General features: G+C 42.3%; 2 protein-coding genes across 5 annotated transcripts; both read left to right on the top strand.

Moving 5' to 3' along the window:
* Nucleotides 1-914: 914 nt before the first annotated feature.
* LOC121640780 (kinesin light chain 2-like) lies at nucleotides 915-17,847 on the top strand. 3 transcript variants are annotated; one of them, XM_041986652.1, is made up of 14 exons: nucleotides 915-1,133; nucleotides 3,282-3,527; nucleotides 3,615-3,966; nucleotides 5,534-5,750; nucleotides 5,859-6,048; nucleotides 6,134-6,307; nucleotides 6,424-6,523; nucleotides 6,948-6,997; nucleotides 7,166-7,233; nucleotides 8,269-8,377; nucleotides 8,672-8,815; nucleotides 8,949-9,073; nucleotides 9,798-9,855; nucleotides 9,978-12,339. In XM_041986652.1, exons 2-14 carry the CDS (start codon nucleotides 3,300-3,302, stop codon nucleotides 10,059-10,061), a joined length of 1,899 nt encoding a protein of 632 aa, XP_041842586.1. In that variant the 5' UTR covers nucleotides 915-1,133; nucleotides 3,282-3,299; the 3' UTR covers nucleotides 10,062-12,339. The 3 variants fall into 3 exon arrangements, with proteins under 3 accessions (XP_041842586.1, XP_041842585.1, XP_041842587.1); XM_041986651.1 differs by lacking the exon at nucleotides 915-1,133 and adding an exon at nucleotides 1,474-1,562; XM_041986653.1 differs by lacking the exons at nucleotides 915-1,133; nucleotides 6,948-6,997; nucleotides 7,166-7,233; ... (3 more) ...; nucleotides 9,798-9,855; nucleotides 9,978-12,339 and adding exons at nucleotides 1,474-1,562; nucleotides 17,809-17,847 and having other exon boundaries at nucleotides 6,424-6,556.
* prkd4 (protein kinase D4) lies at nucleotides 12,533-22,137 on the top strand. Of its 2 annotated transcripts, none has more exons than XM_041986650.1 (19): nucleotides 12,533-12,722; nucleotides 13,081-13,217; nucleotides 14,848-14,986; nucleotides 15,750-15,881; nucleotides 16,005-16,159; nucleotides 16,241-16,430; nucleotides 17,148-17,231; nucleotides 17,583-17,733; nucleotides 18,048-18,171; nucleotides 18,361-18,438; nucleotides 18,592-18,805; nucleotides 18,896-18,921; nucleotides 19,001-19,073; nucleotides 19,144-19,250; nucleotides 19,336-19,497; nucleotides 19,586-19,684; nucleotides 19,759-20,026; nucleotides 20,156-20,241; nucleotides 21,147-22,137. In XM_041986650.1, the coding sequence occupies exons 1-19, from the start codon at nucleotides 12,701-12,703 to the stop codon at nucleotides 21,294-21,296; spliced, it is 2,397 nt and encodes a 798-aa protein (XP_041842584.1). In that variant the 5' UTR covers nucleotides 12,533-12,700; the 3' UTR covers nucleotides 21,297-22,137. The 2 variants fall into 2 exon arrangements, with proteins under 2 accessions (XP_041842584.1, XP_041842583.1); XM_041986649.1 differs by having other exon boundaries at nucleotides 13,078-13,217.
* The last annotated feature ends 47 nt before the right edge of the window (nucleotides 22,138-22,184 follow it).

Genomic DNA, 22,184 nt, shown 5'->3' with positions numbered 1-22,184 from the left:
GTCAACAACAAAACTTTAAAATCTACCCTAAAACAAACAGAGAGCCATTGAAGTGAAGAAAAGCACAGGAGATATGTTCATGCTTTCTTGTTAATGTTAAAAGACAAGCTGAAGCGTTCTGGACCAATTGTAGCCAAGAGGTGCAAGCCTGACCAACACCAACATATAAAGAATTACAATAATCCAGTCGGGATGCAATAACAACAAGAGTATATATATATATATATATATATATATATATATATATATATATATATGTACTGTGTGTATTATTGTATATATTTATTTATGTTAAAATAATCTTGCTTCTGTTTTTATTTTAAATTATTTTTGTAAATGCACCAGTAATATTCCCAATTTCGTTGTATGTGTTGTCATACATTGACAAAAAAGGCTTTAACTTGACTTTACTATGTGAAACTATCAAACACCAGTAATAGTTAAGCACCAGTCGTGCTGCTGTGGTCAAAAGGCCCCACCAAATCAAATTCTGCTCTGGGCCCCGTAAAGGCTTGGGTCGGCCCTGGTAAGTGAGGCTGATGCTTGTACTCTTTGGGATGAAAGCTGCCTCTTACATTATTAATTAAAGAGTCCAGACACAATATCATATTAATTTTATTATTATTATTATATAAATAATTTTAATTAAAGAGTACAGACATAGCAAGACCCTTCAACTCAACACTCTGTTATATGTATATATATATATATATATATATATATATATATATATATATATATATATGTGTGTGTGTGTGTGTGTGTGTGTTAGTACCATTCGAGAGTTGAACATACTGAGAAAGAAAGACCACTTATATGCTAGCTGCGCTAAGACAGATGCACGCATGCGCAATGTAGTTTCCCGCCCCAACTAGAAAAAACGTGATGATTCATCTTGAAATTAGTTTTATCTTTGATTGAACAGTTTGGCCGTTTTCGTCTCTCATCTGTCACATTGGAGGATGGAAACTCATTTTCAAAGACATTTTATTTTCTGAATGAAATGTATGCCTGCAACGCTTAACATCGTGAACAGCTTTTAAAAGTTTTAAATCCCATTCTGAATAGTCTGAGTTAGTTCAGGAGGAAGAAGCAGAGGAAGAGTGATCGTGCTGAATCGGATGCTTGCACAGGTAGGCTACAGATTACACTAGTAGGTGCAATTGCATTAAAGCTATCTCAGTAGTGTAGCAGCTATTTTTGGTGTCCCTCCACAAAGTAATGTGATTCGTGTAGACAGGTACCTAACGGTAGTTATTAGCACTCAACTTCCTGTTTAAAGAAAACGGTGTTTTAAGGGCTAACATTTCGCAAAAAAAAAAAAATAGTAGCACCTCTTTCAAATAACACTGAAGGAAATCAATTTTATCGAAAAGCCTTAAAACTGAAGTGTCGCTCGTGCGCGCGCGCGCCACTCCAACTATAAAAGATTTTATCTTGGAAAACTCTACCGGAAGTGAGATTATTCTGAAGGTGTTGACGCAGGTTTTTCTGGAGCATCACAACATTGGGCTGCTGCTTTGTTCCATAGTCGGGAGGCATTACACTTGTCTTCGATGAAGGTAACAACTACAACAGATCTGTCGCAGTTATGTAGCTGTTGTGGATTATTACACATGATGCCAAGAAGCGCGTGTATATATATATATGTATATATGTATATATTTTTTGTAGCAATCCAGACATCGATGCCTGTAAACTGGTGATGCGCGTTAGACGGTGCTGCTAATGAAATATCTCTTTTTATACTGTTTCTGTAATGTAATGATATGTGTATAAGTAGTCTTCTAAGTACTGTGAGTCAGTGAGTAATACTTATAGGTCATCTCTGTGTTGGTGTATTACATCGGAGCTCCGGCCTGCGCTGTTTACAAACAGCTTACATGTCGAAACCCGACCCGAAACATTTTCAGTAATTTCAGTTATATTTTCATAGAAGATTGTTTAAGGTTAGCAGTCCTAGCATCGTCCTTGTCGGTCACCTCCATTGATCCGCTGCCAAGCCAAACGTCGCTTCCCTCTCCCGACCACAGGCCTTGACCATCACCGGCCCTTTTCTTTTAAGTTGTGCCTTAAAATGGCTCCTAAAGATGTGCGGATGAGCCATTAATGTTTTTTTGGGGGGACACCTTTTTATGATCTTTGACAGTTTTCCTTTGCTTTTGCGTCTATAAACGGAAACATTGAGGGGAAGGGAGAATATTGGTGCATTGCAGTCAAGGGAATGAGGCGGATGGGAGGGGAGGAGGAGGATGGGTGAGTGGGAGCAGTAGACAGACACTGAGAGGGGAGGGGGGAGAGGAAGAGGAGAACAGGTGCACCTTCACCATCAAAGCTGGAAAAGTGAGGGGAATGTCACGATGTTTCACAGTTGACTCTTCTGTCCTCCTACAGTGCTGTGCTCTCATCCACAGCTAGAATTTAGTCTTTTATTCACTGACAGTTAACTGAACTTCAGTTGTACTCAGCTAGAAATTCACTAGTTGTGCTTTTCTGTTCAATTTTATGCCTCTTCCAAGTTAGGTTTGTTCTAATAGCATATTTTCCTGCCAACGTTTTGCATGACTCTCCCTTTTAATTTGACTTAAAACCAAAGTGTAACAACAGTGAAACTCTGGTGTTTTCCTTTGCAACAAAATCTCGTCTTTAGGGTTAATAAAGCTCATCGACTGGGCAGTGAGTTGATGAGAACCTTGCTACCTAGAAATAAGTAAATGATGCCCATCAAAACACAGCAGAAAAATAAAGTTTATTCAAGTTTCATTTAGCTGTTTTCATACAGTGGAACTGAAATCAATATTGATCATTTTCTACATTTTTTTTCTTATTCTGTTTATTTGTAGCAAGTTAAAATCAGCCAGTGAAATTCTCCATTTTGGTACTCTGCATTTCTGAAGGTAGAGCTGTTCAGGGATTGGTTCCCCCTTTAGTTAGATTTAGCAGTCACTGACAGATGCTCTGTCAGTTCCCAGCTCACAGGAATCCTCTGGGAGTAATCCAGATCTGCTTTAACTACAGGAATATGATGCATCCTTTCTCGCACATCTTTTCACTTTCTGTCTAACGTAACTACCCGTCACTCTTTAAGATTATATAGAAAAAGAAGTAAACAGAAAAAAAGATTACCAGGTACACTCTAATATCTATGTAGTCCTTGTATTTGTACCTGCTATTTACATGATGCTATCAAGTAGCGCATCGATCTTTGCTACTCTTTGCTCCTGAGCTTTGTTGTTCATGTTTCCAATTTTTTTTTTTTCTCCATCTCCGTGCCTGCACAGTGTGTATGAAACCAGGCAATGTCCACCATGGTGTATCCACGTGAAGAAGCCCTGGAGCGACTGAGCCAGGATGAGATCGTCCTGAACACCAAGGCCGTCATGCAGGGTCTGGAGACGCTGCGTGGCGAGCACACACAGCTTCTCAATTCGCTGCTGGACTGTACCCAGCCACCCATCGCCCAGGAGAAGTCCGGGCTGCTCCGCAAGAGTCTGGAAGCCATCGACCTGGGTCTGGGAGAGGCACAGGTGAGGCTTTGAATATGATTTATTTAAGCAACCAATTTAATCTTAGACATAAATGAATAAATGTGCCATTTTAAATTCTTTGTCCAGGTTATCATCGCCCTGTCCAGCCACCTGAGCGCCGTGGAATCGGAGAAGCAGAAGCTGCGCGCTCAGGTGCGGCGGCTCTGCCAGGAGAACCAATGGTTGCGGGACGAACTGGCGGGAACGCAGCGCAAGCTGCAACTCAGTGAGCAAAACGTCGCCCAGCTGGAGGAGGAGAAGAAGCACCTGGAGTTCATGAATCAGATCAAAAAGTTTGACGATGACGTCTCTCCGTCGGAGGACAAGAACCAGAATGCGGGAAGCAGCAGCAGCGGAGGAGGAGGTGGAAGTGGAGGAGGAGACGCTTCAAAGGACAGTCTGGATGATCTGTTCCCTAATGATGATGACCAGGGAGCAGGTATGACATCAGCAACAGGTCTCAGCTTTACTCTGGTGGATGATGATGGTGGAAAAATCCTCACATGGTGAAAGACAGGCTGACCCACAGGCAATAAGATTTTAACAAATCTGTTTGCTTGAAAGACTTTCTTGTTATTCTTATCTCTCTGTAGCAGAACGTTTGAAATGATGTAAGAGTGAGCTTCAGATAGAAGTTGGTTGTTGTCTTTTAAGAGCAGCCAGAGTCAAATTACTCTTCCCACAGACCTTCAGGCATGTCTTCGAAGGTCACACCAAGCTTTGCTTCTGTTCTTTAATAACAGATAGCTTTATTTAGCTTAGCATTGTCAGATCAGTGTTTTCTAGAATATTTTTGATGAGTAAAGATGTATGACTCATTCATGCTTAGGTCCGAAAGCACAGCAAACAGTTTAGGGCTGTTTTAATTTAATGAAGAGTGCCAGAAGAGTCATGTCTTTCAGTAACACATTCAAGGCTCAGCTGCCTGAGGAACACACCATTCCCCTGCTTTAGTTTTTATCTATGAAAATATCTGCATGTATTTTAGTTATTTGAAGCAGGATCTGGTTATAGATAAAATTCCATGTCTGTATACACACTCAGATTTTTTTAGTGTCAACAAGAACAGGTCAGTGGTATCAGGATGTGAGGCTTTTTTTTTAGCATTTCTCATTAGAAGACAGTAAGTTAATACACATTTATGGCTGTTTTGTGGTTTACTAAATATTCATAAATGTGTCTGTTTGTCTCCTCGCTTTCTCTGTGCTCACTCAGAAAAGGGGGATAAACATACGGGATGAGCAAGATAACACAAAATAATACATTTTTGACTCTAGTCCTGGCTCTGGATTGACTTCATAATTTAATCACTTGTTATTTCGGACTTGCTTCACCTCTGGTAAACGTTTCGTCAACACTAAAAAGTAGGTAAAAACTTAAAAGCGCAGTTTTCTGCAACATTTTTCAAGGTTTTCCTTAGCAAACATCTGCAAGTGAAGGGTTGATCTAGATCTGTAGACCTTTTGTACATGTCAGGTATTGAATTTGAATATTTTTCTAAATGATAGTTTTTAAGTAATCTTTGAAGCAAAACATTTACCTAGTTTCAGTTTATTAAAGTGCCCCTCTGATAAAAATCAAGGCATAAATGGGATGTTTTTATGCTACAAGACATGAGCTAAATCATCCATCAGCACTATGAATGAGCACCTTTTGTTTAGAATCTGAAGAATCTGTTGGGGAAACTTGTTCTTATTACTTGCTAGGTGCAGCTAATGCAGGCACTGTGAAGGAGCAGTGTAAAAGGAAGCTAGCAGAGGTTAGCCAGAAACAAGGGTCACTCAGCTGGGTCATAAATCTACAGAGATGTGGGTGGGAACAGATTAGCACATCTGTAGAGCTCAATTAAGTCCTCATTCATGAATAAAGGGACGAAAAAGTAGTAATACTTGGTCTATTTTAAGGCTTTAGTAACACCGATTAGTTCTTTTAATATATTTTAGTGAACGTGTTTCAGTATTTTTAGTATTCTGGGGTAAACCTTTGGCTTCCTTCACGTCTTGCAGCCCAGCCCAGTGGAGAGGTGGCAGCCCAGCAGGGAGGCTACGAGGTCCCGACACGTCTCCGAACCCTGCACAACCTGGTGATCCAGTACGCCTCTCAGGGGAGGTACGAGGTTGCTGTGCCGCTGTGCAAACAAGCCTTGGAGGATCTGGAGAAAACATCTGGACACGACCACCCTGATGTGGCCACCATGCTTAACATCCTGGCCTTGGTGTACAGGTGGGGAATAAAGGTATTGTTTTATAAACTGCATATAGTCATTGTTGATAAATTAGAAAAGGTATTTCGATCTGTAACAGTTTTGTGCTGTTGTGTCCTCTCCTCCAGGGACCAGAACAAATATAAAGAAGCTGCTCACCTTCTGAATGATGCCCTGGGTATCAGAGAGAAGACGCTGGGGAGGGACCACCCTGCTGTGGCTGCAACCCTCAACAACCTGGCTGTATTGTTTGGCAAGAGGGGCAAGTACAAGGAGGCCGAGCCCCTCTGCAAGAGGGCGCTGGAGATCAGAGAGAAGGTATTTTGTTTTTATTTGCCTGCTAGTCATGCCATCGCAATTTACCTTGCAAATGTTCACGGGCTTGTCCTCGTGCTGTGTCCAGGTGCTGGGGAAGTACCATCCAGATGTAGCTAAGCAGCTCAACAACCTGGCCCTGCTGTGTCAGAACCAGAGCAAGTACGACGAGGTGGAGTATTACTACCTGCGAGCTCTAGAGATCTATGAATCTAAACTGGGAGCAGATGATCCCAATGTTGCCAAGACCAAAAACAACCTGGTGGGAATTTTTGCTGATAAAAATATTCCAATCACTCAGACCTTCCTTATTTACATGTTTTTACTACCAATGGGTTTTATGTAGCACGGACACACCGATTCGTTGTTTCTCTTTAGGCCACATGTTACCAGAAACAGGGGAAGTTCAAAGATGCTGAAGTTCTTTACAAAGACATCCTGACCAGAGCACATGAGAAGGAGTTTGGATCTGTCAACAGTGAGTAAAGCCAGTAGCCAACTCTCCCTCCCCCCACCACACACACACACACACACACACAGATCACAACTCTTTGAAATCCAAGCATCATTTCTCTGTTCATTGTTCCTCTGGAAGTTTCCTGCTGGATTCAGGTTTTGGATTTGGCCAGAGCCTGATCCCTGCATCCCCCTGAATTCTCAGCAGAGCAGAGGATTATTCTGTGTGTGAAGCGTGTGAAGCGGCTTAATGTTGATGTTTCCCTCCCGCCTGTCACGCTAAGTCTACCAAGCCCTTATGTGCTCACACACTCAGCATGAGAGAGGGCCTTAGCAGGAGTCTGATGAATGGCAGCCATGTTTTATATGAAATCAAATATAGTTAGTGTTGTTTTCTACATACATCCGAATTTATGTAAGTATTCTTCTTTTAATCTCATTTCCAGATGACAATAAGCCAATCTGGATGCATGCTGAGGAGAGAGAGGAGAGTAAGGTCAGTTATTCAAGCTGAATTTCTGTCTGCTTGCTGTCATTGAACTACATTACACGAACAGAACAGCAGAAAAGAGCAACAGGCACATTTTAACTTGGTGTTCAATGGACTCATGTTTCATACGCTGCTTATTCTTTTTGTCTCTTTCTCTGTTTCCGTCTGTTTCAGGGTAAACGCAAGGACTCTGGTGTTTACTTTGAGTATGGGAGCTGGTATAAAGCCTGCAAGGTAGACAGGTGAGTCAGACATTTGGATTAATGGGAAGCATCTCCCTAGAAAACATAAATACTAGACTCATTTTCAGTCCTGTGACAGTGCTAAGCCCAGCAGCGTTCATAGCAGGGGAGATGACACTCTGGTTTGGTAGTTAGCTTTTTTTTTTACCAATCACAGCTGTGTTGGAGCAGCTTGTAGCTCAGGATCCAGCAATAGTTAGACAGCAGTATTGTTAATACAGTCTTTGTAAATTTTTGCCACTATTAAACAAAAAAATCGAGCAGATGTTTTTTTATTGCATGAACTAAATCTTCTTCCTGTCTTGCGATTTTCAGCTGAATGAATTTTAAATGTTTACACAGAAAGTCTAAATCTGGTCAGTGTGACTATGAGGTAAAGGGTCATGTGACACCCATCAGTGATTGTGCTTCATTATTCTCTTTCAACTCATTTTTAGATGCTAAGAAATCTGTTTCTGACCTTCACTCAGTTTTCAAAAATGTGCTGCTAAGATGAAACAGATTAAACAAACGGCATCTCTAAAAGAAGAGGAAACAACACAGAAATAATAACTTAGCTAGTAGTTCTGCAATGAAGTTGATATTTATCTTACCAAAGTGCCATAATCAAATCAAATCAAATCAGTTATGTTTATAAAGCACTTTTTCTACCAAGGGCAACACAAAGTGCTTTACATGATAAAAAAAAACATAGCCAGAGTCCACCTATTTCTCTCTCTTGCCAGCACAGAGATGCTGATGCATGCTTTGCATAATGTTGAAGTGGTTTTGGACGTCCACAATAAATCTGCATTTTCCAGGAAAACTACTTAGACGATGTGACCTACAAAAAACCAGGTCCATAAATCAACATAAGAGAGTTAATTGTTTGTTTTTACCCCTGTTCAGCTTCATGAAATGCTCCCTGGTCAACACTGAGGTCTCAAGAAAAGTTCTGTTTGTTTGTTCTTTGTAAATAAAGTTAGTTACTTCAGATGTCTGGTTGCCCATATGAATGCAAACAAATTGCTGGATTTGTTTTTTTTTTTTTAATAGCCCAACTGTGAACATGACCCTGAAAAGCCTGGGAGCATTGTACCGTCGCCAGGGGAAACTGGAGGCAGCGGAAACTCTGGAAGAGTGCGCCAGCAAGTCCCGTAAACAGGTACAGCACAAACACTGACGGACTTCCTGCTGTGTAGCTGGTTGAATTACTGCTGTTAGATCAGTGGTCTGGACTCTTTCCAGGGGTTTTCTCACTTAGTAACCTGGTTGATGTAAAAGGGATTCCAGCTGTGATTTATAATCCCATAATCTGTGTCAACGTGATGTAAAGATCAGTCCCCAACCTGCATGTAGGTAATGTAGATGATGCACATGCTGTGTAAACGGTTGTTTTAAAGGTTGCCATTTTCTCTCTGGCCTCTTCATGTGTTGAGTCTTTCTTGTCTCTTGTCAGGGTATTGATGCCATCAACCAGAGTAAGGTGGTGGAGCTGCTGAAAGACGGAGCAGGCGGAGGCAGCGACAGACGACATAGCGGAGCCAACGGACCAGGAGGGCGAAGGGAGGGCGAGGGCGAGGACTCCAGTGATTGGAACGGGGTAAGTTCCTGGATGTGAATCTGAATTGTGATTAACAAAAGAAAAAAAGGGAATTAATCATCAAGCGGTGGAAAAATAATGTCAGACAGCTCTGTTGTACCGTCTGTAGTAAAAGGTTTTGTCTTGTCTTCAGGACGGTAACGGGTCTCTGCAGCGTAGCGGCTCCTTGGGGAAGCTTCGTGATGCTCTGAGAAGAAGCAGTGAAATGCTGGTGAAGAAGCTGCAGGGCAGCGGGCCTCAAGAACCCCGCAACCCAGGGTAAGAGCGTCTGTGGGGATGTGGTTATTTTCATTATTTATGGGCTTAATTAAGCATGAGGATTTTTTTTTTACCTCAGAGAAGACTGAATATTCTGGAAAAACTTGGATGTAATAGGGAAAACAAAATGAAAACTCCGTAAATCCTGAAGCATGTATTACCACATGACAGAGCTTAGCATAAATAACCTGAGAGCTCACACACCAAACGGCAAAACACTCGTCTTTCAGTCTTATTCTCTTTCCTCAGGCTGCTAATAAGGAACCAAGTTTTTCATACATTATTCTCACATCTGTCTGTACACGTCTCAACATTTTTCTTTATCTCTAAACTTTTAAAGGACATCAAATAGTTGACCTCCTCCTGTATCAGCATCCAACTCAGAAAGGTTTGGTTAGTTTAATTCCAGTATTCGGACGGGCCTCTGTCTTGTGTTCAGCAGTTTTACAGTTTTGAAGTAGAGTGAAGGGTTTACCGGTGTGTGTTGCAGGTGGAAACAGGGACCAGTGGACACTGTCACATTCAAGCATGCTGAAATGTAGCAAAGTTGGTGTGAAGAGGCTAAATATTTTGAGATTTTAGGGGCTCTTTATGTCCGCTTGGGATGATTTATTAGTTCTGGATATACTTGAATACTAAATTCAGCTTTGTAATGATTTCTATTCTTTCACAAAACAATCCGAATGAACTGAACTTCATTAATTGTGGACGTCTTTTTGCACAGAATGAAGAGAGCGAGCTCCCTGAACTACCTAAACAAGAGCGTTGAGGAGACCACACAGGTACAGCAGCTGCTCCAGGATTTAACCCAGGAACAGATGAGCTGGATCAGCTTCTATCACCTCACAGACAATATTCAATGGTGCCCATCCCAACATGTTAACTTGAGCTGTTCTGTTTTCAGGATGCCAACTCTGGCCTCTCAGACTCCAGGGGATTAAGTGCCAGCAACGTGGACCTAACCAGACGCAGCTCCCTGATTGGCTAGACAGAGATAAGACTTCAGAGGCAAGTGGCTCGAAGAAGAGAGGCTGTTTGCACCTCGGTTCGAGCAAAACACCTGCAGCGTATTTTTTAAAGAACACTTAAAAACAAAAGCATCACCACACTTGACACCACAGTCGCTGCTGCTTCACTGTACAAACCGCTACCATCCATCAGAAAAGCCGATATTTAGACACATTTATGAGCATGCTGCTTACTAGGAAGTGGAATGTCTGCACCTGAACGCCTCGTGTTCTTCGCACCACAGTAGCAAAGCAACATATCCACATCGTGACGAGTGAGTTTCTTCGACCTCCACGCTCATGTGCAGACACTCAACCTTAGGTAGGCTTAAAGTGCGACGCTTTCAGTTCTGAGACGCGTTGTACATCGTATAACCACACGTAGCATGAAGTGCTTTCTGATGCTAACCATCCACTGAATGCATATCGCAGGTAGGTTTTAAAAAATAAAGAAAGTAAAAGGTACAATCAGTTAGGTATCTAAAGAGAAAGCAGAAACATTAGCACTAACCATTAAAACCTCACTTTATGCCTTGTTTTTTTTATGTATATAAAGTTTTAAATTATTTGACATTTCATTCTATGTATATATTGCACTTTCATTTTCTTTTGTTTGTTTACATTTCATTTGGTTAAAGAGGGTCCTAACTGGAGAAAAAACACTACTTATCTGAAGGGAGGAGGCTGGAAATGAAAGAAAGGAAGAGAAGGAGTGAGAGAAGTATGAAAAGGAAGTACAGAAATGGGCACTTAGTTTATCCTGTGAAAGAAAGAATCAAAAAAAGCTGATAAAATTGTTACCTCGACGACTGAAATCTGCAGCCAGCCATCAGTTTCAGTCTGAACTGTGATTATGTGCTTGGAGTGTTTCAGTGCTGTGTGTCTGGCAGCTGTTCGTCACCCTGCTGAGCAGAAAGGAGGTGGTTGTTTCACCCCTCAGATATTTAATTAGAAAGAAAATACTCAACTGAACACAGCTCACTTTGCCAACACTTAGAATCCCGAGTGATGCTGGGAGAAAATTCTATTAAAAAGAAAACCAGTTTGTTTACGATTATTACAGCAGCATCAACCCTCGTATACAACTGAGTAACCATCTTTAAGTCAGGTTAAAACCGATGCAGTGCATCAGCCTCAGTTTGTTTACTGCTTGTTTTTTTCTTTTCCCCTTTACCGTTGCTGTATATGTCACTTTGCTCAGAACAATCCTGTGTCATGTTTTTATCGCTGATGGATCTCATCGACCCCAATCGAATCCAAATCTGACCGATGACGATCCGTCTTCTGAATTTTTGCTTTGTCAGTTTTCAGTTAGACTCTGAGGTTTCCCGTGGAAGAAGCAGAAAATCTGAATGTTTCTTTTTTAATGTAGACCATGCAGTCTGGTAGCGTTTACACTGGATTTGTTGTGTTGTCGCGTTCACCGAATGTACACGTCATTTTTATGCTGCATTCAAATTAGACTCCAGTTGACACATCCTCAGCTAGAAGATGGTCAACGTGATGCTCTGATGATGACAGAGGTGTGTAAAATGACAAAACAATCAAATGTCACCCTCCTTTAAATCTAGTCTGTAAAGTGCTAATTAACCCATCGGCTCGTGAATGTGCCAGTTTGGAATTGTAATGAGGAAATGTAAACACGAAGGAAAGGAGGAGGTCGGGACGGAGTTAAGGAAGTGTGGAGGAAAGACAAGTGCTTTAAGTGTTCGCAGCAAATAATGTACAGACTCACCTGTATGTGATCTTTATATGTGTTCAGTCTGCTCACAGTCTAGACATCATGTAGCTGTGTAAAAGCACCAGTTTGTAACTGAAAACCTTTTCCAGTATACACACTGTCCCTTACTGTGTTAATCTTGTGTTCAAACAGCGTCTGTGCTCTTCTGTAGATATCTGGAATTTCAGGAGTAGTCAAACTCCATAAATATATGAACATTAACACAATATTTTGCTATTGTGAGAACAAAATAAACTGCTGCAGTTGTAAATATTTATCTTGAATCGCTGTCGCTACAAGGTTTAACCCCAAGCTTCAAGGATCAGTCAGGTTTTGTGCTTTTTGTCCACATATTTATGGAGATCTGTGCACCTTCCTACAGCCGAGGATGGAAAATGTTAAGTTTGAGGGTCTTGTACATGTGTGGGAAATTATGGCATTAACATACAATTTCATGATGATGGTGATGATGATGATGATGATGGGGCCAACCAAATGTGTATTTTATCCAAAGCTCAATAAAGACAAATTTCACTTTTCAAACCGATTCTGTCTCCTACATTTTCATCCAAAACACTGCTGTTAGTAACGCCAACAACACAGTTGAAACCATAGCAAAGAAGAGATGTGTGTGTGTGTGTGTGTGTGTGTGTGTGTGTGTGTGTGTGTGTGTGTGTGTGTGTGTGATGTTTCACACTTAGGGCTGGGGGTGTTAATCATATGCTGCACTGATGTGGAGGTTAGTGTGTCTCTGCTACTTCCTGCCTCACTGACAGCTTAGCCGCACTAAAAGGAAACCAGAGCAACCAGACTTCATTTGAGAGCCTGCCGTGTGATGACGGACTGATCGGCTGCGGCATCGTCGAGAAGCAATCCACGGATGAGTTCAAAGATCGGAGAATGAATGAAGCACCGTTAGAAAGTAAGGTTATGTCACTTTCTGTGAGAGGATGTTGGTTTGTTTTGAGTCGAATAAATGGCTCCGTTGGCTGTATTTACTGTCATCATCAGTAAACAAAAAAGTTTTACCAGAGGCAAATGTCTAAAGAGAGGAAGGATACTTAAAAATGTTGCTTGCTATTTTAAATTGGTCTAAACTTGGCGTCATGGTCAAGATACTTCATCTCTCACCATATGAAATACGTTTTGTTTGTCTATTAGATCCACACTGAACCTCAGCAGCTTTTTCTCATTTTTTAAGCTTTCAAGCGAAACTCACTCCAATTTTTTTTAGATTTATTTTGTTTTTGTAATGAATCTGTCCATGTATTTCCCAGCAGTAACTCCTTCCAGTCCCACAACACCAGCTGTGGTCCAGTTCCAGCTGGGCCTGTTCAGGGAGGTGGTTCAAATCCCTGCTGGCAACCTGAGCTACCGATATGCCCAGAGGCTGGCAGCTGAGGTCATAGAGCGCAAGGTAACCAAAACCTCACACAGGTAGTTTAATTTCTGGTTGTGATGTGAAGCCAGAAATGAGACATATATATATATATATATATATATATATATATAAAACTTAGCACTAAACTCAAAGATTGAACATATTATTGTTGAATTCAAAGGCTGAAGCGAGCATTTAGAACTCGTCACCTCTGTGATAAAACATACTCTAACCCCTGACACTGTCCCACTTGGAAAATACCGAGTTGGCGTTAAAACCCTCACCACTGTCAGGAAGTGGACTCTGATTGGTTAAGACTTGTGTGAGTTACTGCATGACAACGTGTGGGTTATGACCAGTTTTAGTAACTGATGCAATTGTCTGTTGTCCTGTATTTAGTTTACCAACTTGCTAACTGCGATTTAACTTTCTTAATCATGAAGTTAATTTTCAGCTTGAACTCTGCAGGGTTGTAGTGTTTTATGTTTGGTTTATTTTGATTTTTTTCGGATCAAAGAAAACTTCTGTCCTAGAAGTTTGACATACTTTATTTAGGTCAGATTATTATTGAAAATGAAAAAGTACGCCACCACCATGTTTCAACTGTAGCTCAGGTTGTTTCAGGCCTGGTTTTCACGCCGCTTGAGGGGCTCTGTGGTCGACAAGAGCTGCAGAAAAGTTTCCAACCACAGCCGCTCCCTTCTGTCAAACACACACACGCAGAGGCTGTCATTCACACCAACACTTTCAAATTTAGACGTGCTCTTATGTTTCTTGGCAGCAGGTCAGCACAATGTGTGTTTATTTTACTCCTTCACTGTACACAAACCTGACAGCATGAGTGTTTTATTGTCTGACAACTTCAATACTTCTAATAACTTCATTCTGATTGTTTTGAGTTGTTAAATTGCCGTCATTTCATGCATAACATGCAGCCCCCCCCCCCCCTTCCCCTTCTTTCTGTAAACATCACAGAGACTTTCTGCAGTAATGAGATAAATGTGTTGGTTTAAGGAGACTTTTTGTCCCGGAGGTCTTTCACTCCCCCTGTTTTGCATGTTGGTTGGAGACGTCTTTTGTAGAAATTCTTTTTTTTATTTTACTTTATTTGTCAAAGACAAAGCATCTTAAAGAAGAACACTTCTGTAAATATGCCAGATTTACCCAAAGTGCTTGTTGTCATCTGTTGTCCCTGGCCAGGTCTTTAAAAGACTCCCTGGAATAAAGAAAAACAGATGGTTATATGTGTTTTCTTTGCAGTTTTTTTTGTTCCCTTCTGACAATATTAATCAATGAGCTAAAATTGATCTAAAAGTGATTCACCAGAGACAGTTAATAATAACATTGTTAATGTTTACACAAAGACAAAGCCACTAAACCACAAAGCAAGACAACCACACGACAAACGAACACTGAAAATAACTACAATTAAGAAAAGAAAGCAGGTGGAAGTGCATGTATGCATGCATCAAAGCATGTGTTGCACACATAACACATGCAGGTCGGTAAGCAGCAGGTGTTCCATCCAACACATGGACATAGATGGACGCATCTAGATCTGAGGAGAAAAAAAAAAAAAGCTAAATATATTCCTGCCGCATTTCAGGGTGTTATAAATTTAGTTTACTTTTTGGATTAGGGTCGATTTTTGCTGTGGGTTTTTTAGGCTCCAAACTACACCGTGGTGGGTGTTGGGGAGAAGATCCTGCTGTACAGACATCAGCCCACCTCTGAGCAGCTGCTGCAGCGCCTGACCGACTACGATGAGCTGCGAGACGGGGATCTGATTGAGGTCATCATCGCAGGTCAGAGATCAAAAGGCTGAGATTTTATTAACAAGATGGAGCGATGAGAGGATGGATGACATGTTTATTGGCTGTTGCTGTGTGGTTTGTAGTGTCTTCATACTTCAGAAGGATTTCATAGTAAATCCTTCTGCAGCAAAGCACATTTACCTTAACGTGTTTGAGTGCATGAATATGTGTTGCTGGTACTACAGGTAACTTTGCTCCAATGTTATGCTCAGATTTCTACAAGCTGTCAGCTTATCTGTGAGGTGCAGACTCCTCCATATTTATTGAGCAATTCTCATCTCTGTCCTCACCTTTGGGACCAAAACCAAAGCTGCTCTATCTCCAAGTAAAGCGCAGTGGAGCCTTAGTGCTTAAGCCTCTGGCTCAGTGGTCAGCCAGAAACTACAAGTCTGCTGCTGCACAGAAAAGAAAATAAATCCATAAAGATCACAAGGATGGAAATACACAGAAATACTCATTGAATCAGGGATAATTCTGCCCAAGCGCTGCTTGTAGGTAGCCTGGATTGACGGCCACATCAAGGAGACAAGTGTGTTCTCGGTATTTTTTAATTCTCCATTAAATAATTCTGATGCAGCTGATGTAGTTGAGTGTACCCGTGATAACCCAGATGTTTCAATAAAGGTGTGTTTATTACTTTAAAAACTGCACCTAAACTCTACTAAGCTGCTACACTCCTGGAGATGAAGAGATCGCTTTTAAGCTTGCTCTGCAGTATATGTTGGTGAAATCTCTTCTTTTTGAATTGACTCAGGATCAGCTTCTGTGACTGAGATGAGGATCCGTCCACACTCCCTGGTGGTCCATTCGTATCGGACTCCCACCTTCTGTCACCACTGTGGAGAGATGCTGTGGGGCCTCGTACGTCAGGGTTTGAAATGTGATGGTAAAGCTGCCCTTGCACCACATAAGAGCTCAGTAGAGTCATAATCCAACATCAGAGAATCAGAGTGTTTATAAATGTTTGTTCATGAAATCTGAAGTGGTTTCTTTTTGTATTTTTCCTCAGGCTGTGGCTTAGACTTCCATAAACGCTGTGCTCTCCAGCTGCCCAGCGACTGCAGTCGGGCACGGCGTCAAGTTAGCACGAGTCTGTCCTTGTTTCCGCTGCGACGACCACCTACACACTCGCTGTCCAATCAGGCAGGGGGCAGCCTGGAAGAGGTTAGCAAATAAATCCACGCAAAGTCATCTAAACTGGACTCTCACACACCACTGATGACTCCCACTATCTGTCCTCACCAGATCAGCAAGCCCTCATCTAGGCCTCCATCCTGGGCTGAGCCTCCAGTCTGGCTGGGAGTCGGTTATGGAGTGAGGAGCAGAGCTCAGGTCCCTCACACCTTCCACATCCACAGCTACACCAAACCCACCATATGCCAGTACTGCCACCGGCTGCTTAAAGGGCTCTTCAGACAGGGGATGCAGTGCTCAGGTGAGGGGGGGAGGGGGCAGGAAATCCATCTGCTTAATAAGGTATAGAAGTGAAACAGGAATACAAACGGTAGAGCTGCTGCATACAGTAAAGACACGCTGGAGTTCATCACAGAGCTGAGAACAAGCAGGCAAGAAAGGAAAGAAAGAAATCATCAAAGAACAAGCAGCTAGTTAGCTTAGCACAGTTATGAACAAAAATGAAAAAAAAGACACCAAAAAACCACCAACTAACAAGTTAAATATGCATTAAATTACAAGAAGGGAAATTTATTGTATATTTCACACAAGAAGATATGATTTATTTATGCTAACTCAGGTCTTAAAGCAACTGAACCTCAAGGTTTTTGTCATTAGTATTTCATCATTAGCAACCTTGATTTTTCAGAAATAGCAGGTGTATTTTAAACCAGATTCCAGGCTTCTTCCACATTTTAATTTGATTAGTCATGTTTGTATTCGAGATCCCAGTGGACTCAGCGAGGCAGATGTGCAAACACTCATCCACATGTGTTTTTGCTCAAGATGCTAAAAAAAAAAGAAAAGGTGTAAGAGATTCATTTTAATTCTGAATTAATGAGGGTTGATGCTGCCACAAGTATATTCTCTACTTTATGTTACATCATCCTCGTGGCTATGAGCCTCTCCACACATTACAGCAGCATGTTTCATTTCCTGTCAGCGTCCTGACCTCCTACTGCTCCTCTGCTGTTCTCAGACTGCAGGTTTAACTGCCACCGGCGCTGTGAACCATCGGTCCCCAGAGACTGTCCAGGCGAGCGGAGAGTCATGAACGGGGACGGTGAGCAGCAGCTCTTTTTTCATTCTGTTCTCTTTGCTTGCATAACTTTCTTTGAAACCCCCTCTGGCTCTGATGTTGTCATAACCTGGTGATGAAGCAACGCTGATTCACCCTCCTGCTCGGGAGTGTAGATTCAGACCTCATTTCCGGTCCCAGTAAATGTCACATTTTTGGTGATCATTAGCAGGAAGATCCAGGTGAATGAAGAGATTTTTATAATGACTTTATCATATAGCTTGTTTTATTCTGGGGTACTTAAATGACATTGCTTCAATTCATTAAGTTTCATTTTCCAGTCTCCTGAACCTAGTTTGAATTTTAAGTAAACATGATGATGTTTCATTCAACCAGAATCAGCTGGTCACAGCTGCCCACCAGAGTCCGACGACAATGAATCAGTGCTCACCTACCTCACGCCAGACGTCTCTGATGACGAGATGTCTGCTGATGGTGACTCACCAGCTGAAACCAGTGAGGTTGAGGAACCACGAGAGCCAATGAGGTCAGGAGGGCAAAAAGCTCTGTTGTGGATGTCTGAATGTTTGTGGCCTGTTGGTCTAATGATGTTATGAGAGGTCACCCACACACACACACACACACACACACACACACACACACACACACACACACACACACACACACACACACACACACACACACTGACCTTTCCTGCCATCCATCACCGAGATGCTCACTTGTATGCTTACTTGAGTGTGGTCAGTCAGCTTTTGGTCCACATTGCCCTCTAGAGGCAGCAGCTCTAACAGTCAGAGTTTTATCTTTTGCAATCCTAAAGTTTTTTTTTCTTTATTTCAGTCCGTGCTTCAGCAGCAACATCCCTCTGATGAGGCTCGTCCAGTCCGTGCATCACACTAAGAGGAGAACTGGCCGAGTTCTGAGAGAGGGATGGCTGCTGCATCACACCAACACAGACACACTGGTGAGAAACACAACCAGGTTGCACTTTAGCTTCACACGAGGCCATCAGCTGTCCTCCATGTAAACCAAAACATGTTCAAACATACAGCCAAATTAAAAAGACTCCCCAAAAGCAGTCACGTTTGGTCATTTGAAGTCATCTGATGTTGATCTTTCTTAGACGCCCTGATTTGTGATTTCTTTTGCTCAGAGGAAACGGCATTACTGGATCCTGGACTGGAAAAGCATCACTCTGTATCAGAATGAGAGCAGCACCAAGTACTATAAGGTATCTGTGTGATGTTGAACCAGCTGATACTGCTGTATAAAGTTGACCTTTTTGTCCATCTCGTAGTCTAAACCTGGATTTTACCTCTAATTTGAACACTAAGAAGAAAAGTTTGAAAGAAAATAAATAATTTCTCTTCATCCTCGATGGCAGGAGATCCCCCTGTCCAAGGTGCTGCAGATTCGAGGCCCCACCCAGCTCTCCGTGCCCTCGTTGCCAGTGGATGATGCCCACTCCTTTGAGCTGGTGACGGCCTCGCTGGTGTTCTGTGTGCAGGCTGGTGCAGAGGGGCCAGCCTGGGAGAGTGCCATCTGTCAGGCTCTGATGCCCCTTCAGAGCAGCAGGGGAGCGAGTGAGGACCACCAAGGTGGGCCAACAAGAATGTCCATATCTGTTTTAAAAAAAGAAAACAAACTGCTTTTAAAAGTTTATTAAGTCTAAATTATTCTGATTACAGATAGACATCAACATGGACATAATGTGGTGAGTTCTGAATTTAGTAACCACTTCCAAAGTTTTTCTGTCATACGTCGGTGTGCAGCAGTGTGTTATTGTGTTTCAGGACATCAGCTCAGTGTATCAGATCTTCACAGACGAGGTTCTGGGTTCAGGGCAGTTTGGCGTGGTATACAGAGGTAAGCTGACTCCCAGCTGCTGTCTTTTGCCCTGAATTCCACCTCTCTTGCGTAATCTCTCACTTCTCAGGTACTCACAGGAAGTCAGGTCAACCAGTCGCCATCAAAGTCATCGACAAGACGCGCTTCCCCACCAAACAGGAGACACAGCTGAGGAATGAAGCAGCCATCTTGAAGGTGTCGCCATGTCTCAGTGCACCTCGAGTAAGTCAGATTACTTCCTGTTAGCATCTAACACTCAGCGGTATGTGTGTTTGCTCAGAATCTCTCTCATCCCGGTGTGGTTCTACTGGAGGGGATGTCCGAAACCTTGGAGCACGTTTTTGTTGTCATGGAAAAGCTCCATGGAGACATGCTGGAGATGATCATGTCCAGTGAGAAGGGCCGGCTCCCTGAACGCATCTCTCGTTTCCTGGTCATTCAGGTGTGAGGTCTCAGTCTGAAATGCCGCCTCCTTTCAGTGTTTTTAACAAATGAATGAAATTACCAAGTGCTGCTGCTCTGTGACGCAGATCCTCGAGGCTTTGCGTTATCTGCACTTTAAACACATCGCCCACTGCGACCTGAAACCTGAGAATGTCCTGCTGGCCTCTGCAGACCCCTTCCCTCAGGTGGGATTCTATGTTTATATTGGGAGCAGATGTGTACTCTCACCACAGTTTAGTTAATCCACTCTGTGTCACAGGTGAAGCTGTGCGACTTCGGCTTCTCTCGCATCATTGGCGAGAAGTCCTTCCGTCGCTCAGTTGTGGGCACCCCGGCCTACCTGGCACCTGAAGTGATCAGAAGCAGCGGCTATAACCGCTCTCTGGACATGTGGTCCGTGGGCGTCATCATGTACGTCAGCCTGAGCGGCACGTTCCCCTTTAACGAGGACGAGGACATCCAGCAGCAGATCACCAACGCCGCCTTCATGTACCCTCGCCAGCCATGGGCCTCCATCTCATTGGAAGGTGAAAGTTCCTTTATTTTTCTTTTGAAAACTCCCCCTGACGCTGGATTTGAGGAAAACTTTATCATCTGTATTTAGGATTAGAATCAGTTAAATTCTTCTGACCCGTTTCCTCTGATTTCCTCTCCAGCCGTGAGCCTCATCAACAACCTGCTGCAGGTGTCGGTGAGACGCAGGTTCACTGTGGGCAAAGCGCTGGGACACTCCTGGCTGCAGGTTAGACACTTCACACACTGATTAGCTGCTGGCAAATTTTTCCTCATGTGAAAACCAATGATATGACCTATAGCCAAACATAGTTAACTTAGTATGAGCTGCCATCTGCAATGTGCTCACTAACATAAATGATGCAAGTTTTTTTTTTTTTTTTGAGGCTTTCAATACTCAGAGCCCCCAGCATTTAAAAGAATATGTAGATTTAAAAAAGTTTAAATATATGGTCCATATAGCTGTTTTTCATTTTACTACAAATTTATTTTTTTTAAGTGATTAAGATAAGAAAAGGGAACAGCAGTGTCAGTGAAGTACATTACTTATGCTGTTGTTCAACCACCAGAACCTGTTGTATTATTTGTGCTGACAGTCCTGCAGTTTAAATAAAAATATAGTTTGATGGATCCTGAGTTGGATTGTGTTTTGCTTCCTGCTCCACCCTTATCCACCTCAGCGCTGTGAAAACAAGAAAACCCACAACCCTCTGCTCTTATAAGTCACACAGTGGGCGGATGTAGCTCAGGAGGAAGAGCAGTCGTCTGCCAACCGGAAAGTTGCTGAATCGATTCCAGATTTCCTGGCTACATGCTGTAGTGTCCTTGGGCAAGACACTGAACCCCATGTTGCCTCCTGATGTATCTGTTGGGGTATGAATGTGGGTGATAGAGGAAAGCAGCCAGTATATAACAATGGAAGTGCTGTATGAGTGTGTGTGACATGTAGTGTAATAGTGTTGTTGAAGATATCAGTGCAATATGTTTTATAAATGACTAACTTATTTACCTAAATATTTATATATCAGCAACATGGTTTATCATTTACATGGTTTCTCAAATAAAAACACAAGTCTTCCTACTTGATGCATGCTTGCATCATATAACTTCTTTTTTTTTCTTTTGCTCGTGCAGGATTTCCATATGTGGTGTGACCTCAGAGAGTTTGAGCTGAAGATGGGCTGCAGGTATCTGACGCATCAAGGAGACGAGGAGTTCTGGATGCGATATGCTCAGTCGAGGGGGCTGAGCTTCCCATCCCATCTATCTCTGTGTGGAGAATGAGCCAGGCATGTGATCACAGCACTGAGGATAAAGGTTGGATATTTTAGTCTGTGCAGCACAGAGAAGACATTTTCTAAGCTAAAAACTGGTCGGAGGCTGTAATGTTGAATAATGACTGTTGTGGATAGCAAGCAAGAAAAGTGACATGTCCATCCACTCAAGGATCAGAAAAAAACACCACAAACAACTGTTGTTTAATAATATAGTTTCCTTTTTTATTCCATCTTGAGGTTTTTGAAATGTAACCGTTTGAATGTAAGTTTTTGTAGCATCAGCGATGATAAAGAGGCTGAATTGAGGGAGGAGGAGAATGAAGCACAGCTGAAATCAAAATAGCATCCAACATGCTCAGGGGAGTCGACTCGTACCAATCATCATGGCTGACCTGTCATTTTAAAAAGGGACCAAAACCCCGTGTGCTTCCTCACTGATACAGGCCTACTATAGGCCCACATGCAGCATCAATTCTTTTGTCCACAACTTTCTTGACATCCTGTCTCTCACTGCTCGACATCTTTCTCCACCTGCCTGCGCCTGTCCTCCTCTTTACTAATTTGAGTGAAAAGGAGTTTGGACAGAGAGGAGAAAGGTGTTTCTGGCATTAACAGTTTTAGTCTTTCTGTGTTCATTCCTGAGTCCTCATCAAGCCATGTCTGTCTTAGTATTTACCCACAATGCTTTGCTTTCTGTCTGCATCTTAAGCTCTGAATATTAAGAGTAGGCCCTCTCATTCAGCCTCCCTTTGTTCCTGAATTTAAGGCTTTAAGATCTCCAGGTTCAAATCCAGCTTTGCTAATTTTTCAGGTTTCACAGTGCTGTGTTTTTGCTAGAGATGTTCCAGCATTACATTGCCTTTGTAACATAATAGCACCTTACTTGCTTTACTTC

The sequence above is a fragment of the Melanotaenia boesemani genome, chromosome 5, assembly GCF_017639745.1.
Source record: "Melanotaenia boesemani isolate fMelBoe1 chromosome 5, fMelBoe1.pri, whole genome shotgun sequence".
Taxonomy (NCBI): Eukaryota; Metazoa; Chordata; class Actinopteri; order Atheriniformes; family Melanotaeniidae; genus Melanotaenia; species Melanotaenia boesemani.
The sequence above is the reverse complement of the archived record's forward strand: the minus strand, read 5'-3'. Positions and strand labels throughout refer to the sequence as shown.